General features: G+C 41.8%; 1 protein-coding gene across 1 annotated transcript; it reads left to right on the top strand.

The window, feature by feature from the left end:
- The first annotated feature begins 6,931 nt into the window (after positions 1–6,931).
- LOC105795981 (uncharacterized) lies at positions 6,932–7,768 on the top strand. Its single transcript, XM_012625629.1, has one exon. The coding sequence runs from the start codon at positions 6,932–6,934 to the stop codon at positions 7,766–7,768; it is 837 nt and encodes a 278-aa protein (XP_012481083.1).
- Positions 7,769–8,635: the final 867 nt, after the last annotated feature.

The raw sequence follows: 8,635 nt of genomic DNA, 5'->3' as shown, positions 1-8,635 counted from the left end.
ATTGAAGAAGGAGAAATCGATGATAGTCCTTGGTATCAAGATATACTACGATATGTAAAAAATCGTAAGTATCCTGGCCAGGCAACGGAGAATGAAAAGAGAACTCTGAGAAGACTAGCCATTGATTACGTCTTAGATGGGGAGATCTTATATAGGAGTGTGTGGACGCCGTGGAAGCAAAGAAAATCCTGGAAGAAGTCCATGAGGCATCTGTGGAGCGCATGCCAGTGGGTTCATAATGGCTAGACAGATTATGGTTAATGAACCAATAAGAGAGGAAGAAGCAAGAGAGTTCTTGAATTTCCTAAAGCATAGCGAGTACAGCGTTGTGGAACAACAGCACCAACAACCAGCTCGCATATCTGTGCTAGCTTTACTCTTGAACTCGGAGGGACATCGAAATGCACTACTGAATGTGCTAAACGAAACTTATGTGGCCGACGATATCTCTGTTAACAAGTTAGATCGCCTGGTCGGTAATATAAATGCTGATAATTTCATCTCCTTTAGCGATGATGAAATACCACCTGGGGGTATGGGATCTACTAGAGCTTTACACATCACTGCAAGGTGTAAAGGGTGCATATTACCAGGAGTTCTGGTACACAACGGGTCGGCACTGAATGTATTGCCTCTATCCACGCTCAACAGGCTACCTATGGATAGTTCACATATGAAATTGTGCCAGAATGTGGTGAGAGCATTTGATGGCACCGAGAGGAAAGTCATGGGAAGAATTGGCCCAACTATCTATGAGGTAGACTTCTTGGTTATGGTCATCAAGCCTTCTTACAGTTGCCTATTAGGAAGGCCATGGATTCATTCAGTAGGAGCGGTACCGTCATCGTTGCATCAAAAACTGAAGCTGGTATCAGAAGGTCGGCTAGTGACGATAAATACTGAAGAATATATCATTGCATCTGTGACCAACGATGCGCCTTATTTGGAAATAAGTGATGATGCAATCGAGTGCTCTTTCTGTTCCTTGGAGTTCGTAAATGCAACATTCATCCTTGAGGGAAACAAGATCCCGGTACCGAAAATATCAAAAACCACAAAGATGGGTCTGCAATTGACAATTGGAAAGGGAGCTTTACCGAGAAAAGGATTGGGGAAGTATCTTCAGGGCCGAGTTGAGGCTCCAGTGTTGAAAGACAAGTAGGATCGTTTTGGCTTAGGATACAAGCCAGATGCTAGGCAGAAGAGGATAGAGCAAGAAAAGAAACGAGAAAGAAGAAGGGCTCGTTTGACAGGTGATGAAAGACCGACTTCAGTTACAGGTGCAGGAGCGGTTAGACAAGATGAAACAAGAGATGTCTGAGAAGATGCGAGAATCCCAAGAAGATATAGTGGCAAAGTTAACCCAACTGATAACTAGGGGAAGTGATAAAGGAAAGGGCCCCATGGCAAATATCGATGAGAGAAATGATGATGAACCTCTCTACCCTCCAGGTTTCACCCCTCCACATGTGCGAACTCAAGTTGAATACCCGCGTAAATCTACTGTCACCATCATGCCCCAAATAGCCCGGCCGGTGTTTCGAAGCTTTAAGTCGGACCGGATCTAATCCCGAAAATAATCCTATTAACTCTGTCATTCCTGACTTTGATGAAGTGGTTGAGAAGGAAAGAGTGAAGGAGGAGTTATCGAGACAGTTAAAGGAAAGATGCAAGTGGCTCGAGGAGAAGTGCAAGGCAATGGAGGTTGCTGAAAGTTATCGTTTTCCCATACTGGTGGAAAAGCAGATCAAAGAAAACAGATCTTGTCTTCATGTACTGGCGTGAAGTAGATCAAATATACCAGATCTTATCTTCCTATACTGGTGGCGAAGCAGATCGAAGAAAACAAATCTTATATTCATGTGCTGGCGTGAAGTAGATCAAAGATACCAGATCTTGCCTTCCCATACTGGTGGTGAAGCAGATCAAAGAAAGTAAATCTTGTCTTCATGTACTGGCGTGAAGTAGATCAGAGATAACAGATGAACGCCATCAGGAGTGGGAAGATCGATGCGGGAGAGAGTAACAGAAGATCGGCTTCGAAGAGGATGGAAAATGAGGTGAAAAATACGGGCATGTACAACAAGGGTTACTCGAAGTAAGTAACAGTGAGTCAGCCAGGAAAAGTGGCTACCAATCAGCAAAGCTCGTCGAGACAAGAGGTCGGTGCAAGGGGAAATACTGAGAGGCTCCAATTCACGCCAATTCCTATGTCGTACAGGGAACTATACCGAAACTTATTTGATGCACACGTAGTTTTCCCTTTCTATCTGAAGCCCTTGCAGCCCCCGCATCCCAAATGGTACAGTGCGAATGCACAGTGCGACTATCATGGGGGGACAACAGGGCATTCCATAGAAAATTGTACGACCTTTAAGAGGTTGGTTGAAAGGCTCATTGGTATGGGTGTCGTTAAATTTGATGACTCGACCAAGGTAAAAAATCCGTTACCGAATTGACAATGGGGTAAATATGATGGGCGAAGACAGAAGAATCAAGGCAGACATTGCGGAGGTGAAAACTCCTTTGAGATGGGTCTGGAAAGAGATGGTGAAAAAGGGACTAATCGTCGAATAACTTTTTCAAGACTTGCACATGTTCCTTATCCGTTCTAGATTTCACGATCATATCGTCAACATAAACCTCGATCTCCTTAAGCATCATATCATGGAACAAGGCTACCATGGCTCTTTGGTATGTCGCTCCCGCATTCTTTAACCCAAATGACATCACTTTATAACAAAATGTCCCCCATAACGTAATGAACGTAGTCTTTCTCATGTCCTCAGGATGCATCTTTATCTGATTATACCCAGAAGAACCATCCGTGAAGGAAAATAATGAAAAGCCCGCCGTATTGTCTACCTATGTGTCGATGTGATGTAATAGGAAATTATCTTTCGGACTAGCCTTGTTCAAATCCCTATAATCCACACACATTCGTACTTTCCCATCTTTCTTTGGAACTGGTACGATGTTGGCCACCCACTCAGAATACTTGACTTCTTGCAGAAATCTGATATCAAACTGCTTCTGGACCTCCTTTTTTGTCTTCAACACGATATCAGGCCTCATTCGTCTGAGCTTTTGCTGTACTGGCTTGCAATCTTCTCTTATAAGAAGGTAATGGACTACAATGTCGGTACTCAACCCCGACATATCCTGGTACGACCAAGCAAACACGTCCTTGAACTCTCGGAGTAATTCGATGAGGTCTTGTCTTGTCTTTTCAGAAACATCAGATCCGATCTTCACCTCGTTTTCTTCATCTAAGCTCACAATTTCTATTGTCTCCTTGTGGGGTAGGATTTGTTTCTCGGCCCGTTCTACCATCTTCAACAAGTTAGGAGACAAACCACAGTCTTCGTTATCTTCAAAATCATACGATCCTTCTAAACACATGTTTCGTTCAAAAGGAGACTCTAAATTTGTAAGTGACATTCGTATCATTGATATCGTAGGACCTGTTATGAAAAACAATATGGATTCAGGAATTTGTTTGGTGTAATATGGACATGAATGAAATGCAAGTGTAGTTTGAGAGAAATTCAAAATAACTGCTCTTATGGAAAGAAAGATTCTTGATAAGGTGGAAGATAATGTGGCTGTCCAAACTTAGTCTGAGACAACACAAAAAGAGAAATGTGATAATTTGGCCGAGGGATATGTGTCAGAGTTGTGGGACTTCACTCGTGTTAGTGTGACTCAGAATAGCCTACATGAGCTAAAGGAAATTTGGGAAAGGTGGAATGATGAGGTTAAACAGCTCTTCTACTCTAGCTCTGGGGATTTACCTTACTTACTCGACTTAAAGGTGGATAAGCACTTATTTCGTGCAAGCGAGAAAGAAGAAGGGCTCGTTTGACAGGTGATGAAGTCAAATGGGAGCCCATGACCTTTCTTTACCTATCCAGGACTTTTGTATCGGGAGGGTTCATCTATCAAGGAATGCTAGGAGTCGGAAGTATTAACACAGAGTTAGAAAGTATTCATGTCGTGTATGACGAAGTGACGGGAGGAGGAACATTGCAGGATATTCAACCTTATGAACCAAGAAGTGTGCTAAACAACTGGACTGCAGAAGAAATACCTGTAGTTTTTAGGATTTCCTCAGAGTAATGTCCAGAACACCCTTATTGCTTTTAGCCTAGAAGTGATAAGAATTCTTTTGTGAAATAGGCTCATGTCCAAAAAATCGTTATTTTAATAAAGTTCATTTCTGCAGTCATTATTGGAGCAAATCTTTCTTTCCATAAGAGCAGTTATTTTGAATTTCGCTCTCCACTCGATGTTCTCCTCTTGAAGATTCTGAAGAATTGCAATCCATCTTTCTTCTAAAACACCATCTTGCCTCGGTATCGCCACTATTTCTTTCAAAGGCGAATAAGTTTCAGAAAAAACTCGATAGGAAAATTTATCAGCCTTCAAGAAGTGACTGTGAAACCATGCCAAGAGAAGCTACGCACATCCAACGAATCTTCCTTCACCTACTCTTCGACATTCATTCAGAGATCTGAAGGTTTCTGCCAAAATTGCTGGAACCGGTGTAACCCCCTTGTCAAGACGGTCGAAAAGATCAGTGACTGCTTCATCAACATGTCCCAAGGCTTTGGGAAAAATAACTAAACCGTAAATACCCAAGGGAAATACATCGACCCTCTTCCTCGTATCCGGATGTGCCAGAATTAAATCCTTCAGATTCTTCCAAGGAATGCATTTACTATCTCCTTTTTGTTTGATTCGTGCTGCGACCCATTGCTCACTCATCCCCATAATATTCATCAATTTCTTCAAAAAGGTTGGAACATTAGCAGCTCACGAGCAGGCTTTATCTACTTGGATCTTCGAACAACCAAGCAAGGCCGTATATTTCTCCACCATAGGCACTAAGTCAACTATTCCAAAGGTAAAGCAACTATAAGCAGGATTCCAAATGCAGGAGCGGTTAGACAAGATGAAACAAGAGATGTCTGAGAAGATGCGAGAATCCCAAGAAGATATAGTGGCAAAGTTAACCCAACTGATAACTAAGGGAAGTGATAAAGGAAAGGGCCCCATGGCAAATGTCGATGAGGGAAATGATGATGAACCTCTCTACCCTCCAGGTTTCACCCCTCCACATGTGCGAACTCAAGTTGAATACCCGCGTAAATCTACTGTTATTAAAATAACGATTTTTTGGACATGAGCCTATTTCACAAAAGAATCCTTATCACTTCTAGGCTAAAAGCAATAAGGGTGTTCTGGACATTACTCTGAGGAAATCCTAAAAACTACAGATATTTCTTCAACAACTTCTCGGTTCATAAGGTTGAATATCCTGCAATGTTCCTCCTCCTGTCGCTTCTTCATACACGGCATGAATACTTTCTAACTCCGTGTTAATACTTCCGACTCCTAGCATTCCTTGATAGATGGACCCTCCCGATACAAAAGTCGTGCGAACTCAAGTTGAATACCCGCGTAAATCTATTGTCACCATCATGCCCCAGTAGTTCCGGGCTGGTGTTTTGAGCTTTCAAGCTGGACCGGGATCTAATCTCGAAAATAATCCTATTAACTCTTCCATTCCTGACTTTGATGAAGTGGTTGAGAAGGAAAGAGCGAATGAGGAGTTACCGAGACAGTTAGAGGAAAGATACAAGTGACTCGAGGAGAAGTTCAAGGCAATGAAGGTTGCTGAAAGTTATCGAGGCACTGATGCCAAAGAGCTGAGCTTAGTCGCACGAGTAACACCAAAGGTTATCATTCAAAAGTCAGCTGTGTTTGCATATAGGGACAACAAGTAGGTTCCCTGGAATTACGATTGTAATGTGACAATCCCGGGGAAGGAGGATGTAATCAGTAAGAGGGATCAAGATGAGGGTTCCTATACTCGTAGTGGAAAGCGCTATGATCAGATGAAAGCTCGAGTAGTGCCAGGAAAAGCTTTGGAAGAAAAGAAAGAGAATGTAGTCGAGCCTGAACTATTGGTTAATGAACCAATAAGAGAGGAAGAAGCTAGAGAGTTCTTGAAGTTCGGATTCCAAAATTGGGCTAAGGTACGAAATAAGTGCTTATCCACATTTAAGTCGAGCAAGTAAGGTAGGTCTCCATAGCTAGAGTAGAAGAGCTGTTTAACCTCATCATTCTACTTTTCCCAAATTTCCTTTAGCTCATGTAGGCTATTCTGAGTCACACTAACACGAGTGAAGTCCCACAACTCTGACACATATCCCTCGGCCAAACTATCACCAGGCTCCAGTGTTGAAAGACAAGCAGGACCGTTTTGGCTTAGGATACAAGCCAGATGCTAGGCAGAAGAGGATAGAGCAAGAAAAGAAGCGAGAAAGAAGAAGGGCTCGTTTGACAGGTGAAGAAGTCAAATGGGAGCCCATGACCTTTCTTCACCTATCCAAGACTTTTGTATCGGGAGGGTTCATCTATCAAGGAATGCTAGGAGTCGGAAGTATTAACATGGAGTTAGAAAGTATTCATGCCGTTTATGAAGAAGCGACGGGAGGAGGAACATTGCAGTATATTCAACCTTATGAACCGAGAAGTGTGCTAAACAACTGGACTGCAGAAGAAATACCTGTAGTTTTTAGGATTTCCTCAGAGTAATGTCGAATGCGAAAAAGCTTTCAACAAGGTGAAGTAGTATTTATCTAATACTCCAGTGCTGTCACCACCTAGTCCGGATAGGCCGCTGATATTGTATCTGACAGTATTTGATAATTCCATGGGATGTGTGCTAGGCCAGTATGATGAAACGGGGAGAAAAGAAAGGGCAATATATTATCTTAGCAAGAAATTCACAGATTGTGAAATGAGATATTCGCCCATTGAGAAGTTGTGTTGTGCCCTGATTTGGACAACCCGAAGATTAAGGCAGTACATGTTATACCATACGACTTGGCTAATTTCAAAGTTAGACCCGTTAAAGTATATGATGGAGTCAACTGTTTTGAATGGGAGGATGGCCCGGTGGCAGATTTTACTATCTGAATTCGATATCGTCTATGTGAGTCAAAAAGCTGTAAAAGGGAGCGCAATAGCTGACTTTCTGGCTAGCAGGGCTTTGGAAGATTACGAACCGTTAAGCTTTGATTTTCCGAATGAGGACTTGTTGTATGTAGCCGCTATTGAAGAAAATCCCCAAGAGGATCACAGTTGGAAGCTAAACTTTGATAGAGCCTTGAACGCTGTGGGCAATGGAATTGGGGCAGTCCTGGTGTCCCCGAATGGTGATCATTATCCCTTCACTTGCAAATTGGATTTTGATTGTACAAACAACATGGCGGAATACGAAGCATGCATCATGGGTATTCGTGCAGCCATAGAGCGAAGAATCAAAGTGCTAAAGGTCTATGGAGATTCAGCATTGGTGATATATCAGCTCAGGGGTGAATGGCAAACGAGAGATCCCAAATTAATCAGTTATCGAAATTTGGTCCTCGAATTGATTAAGGAGTTTGAGAACATCACTTTTTGCTATCTCCCACGAGATGAGAACCAGAACACCGATGCACTAGCTACTTTAGCCTCCATGATCAAGGTGAACAGACATGAGGATATGAAGCCAATCCAAATGAGTATCTATGAAGACCCGGCTCATTGTTACAATATTGAAGAAGGAGAAATCGATGATAGTCCTTGGTATCAAGATATACTACGATATGTAAAAAATCGTGAGTATTCTGGCCAGGTAACGGAGAATGAAAAGAGAACTCTGAGAAGACTAGCCATTGATTACGTCTTAGAGGGGAGATCTTATACGCTTGAATGATGAAATTTGCAAAAGGACAACAAATTGTTCAAGTCATGTAAAGAAATCGAGTCCCAATACGTTAGGGTACAATTCCTCATAATCCCCGAACTTTGAATATCACTTTTATTTTATGCAAAAATCTTCATTTCAAGAAAGTAACATGCCACACCCAATACGTTAAGGCACGACAAGTTAAGTTCCCAAAAATGATTTTTATGCTCATGCATTTTGAATAAAGAATATCCTTGGTTATTTAAGATTAACAAAGAAAATTCGAACCCAATACGTTAGGGCTCAATTTCCCTCGAAAATCTCAAACTTCGAATATTACTTTTATTCAAAAAAAAACCTTTGAAGCAAGAAAATAACTTTGATGTATGGTTAAAACCAAAACATATTTTCAAAAAGGGTATGTTAGAAAGAAGTTCGAGGTTTCCTCGAAAGACTGAATTACATCGCTAGGTTCATTTCACAACTGACTGAGAAATGTGACCCTATATTTCGTCTTCTGAAGAAACATAATTCTGGTACTTGGGATGAAGAATGCGAAAAAGCTTTCAATAAGGTGAAGCAGTATTTGTCTAATACTCCAGTGCTGTCACCACCTAGTCCGGATAGGCCGCTGATATTGTATCTGACAGTATTTGATAATTCCATGGGATGTGTGCTAGGCCAGCATGATGAAACGGGGAGAAAAGAAAGGGCAATATATTATCGACCGCTTATTTGTTGGTTTGAACTATTTTTTGTTTTATTTGGACCCAGGCTAATTAGGCCCTATTACAGTTGCCCCTCTTTGCTCATTGTCGTGTAACGGGAATAGAGCAAAGACTACAAGTCCCAATTGTGCCCGGTCTTATTGAGCCTCAACTTCTTTAATACTTC

Source organism: Gossypium raimondii, chromosome 3, assembly GCF_025698545.1.
Source record: "Gossypium raimondii isolate GPD5lz chromosome 3, ASM2569854v1, whole genome shotgun sequence".
Taxonomy (NCBI): Eukaryota; Viridiplantae; Streptophyta; class Magnoliopsida; order Malvales; family Malvaceae; genus Gossypium; species Gossypium raimondii.
This window is presented reverse-complemented; position numbering and strand designations above follow the sequence as displayed.

Excerpts from the sequence above, each read along its gene's own strand:
- LOC105795981 (XM_012625629.1), top strand. The coding sequence starts at position 6,932 with ATGGAGTCAACTGTTTTGAATGGGAGGATGGCCCGGTGGCAGATTTTA.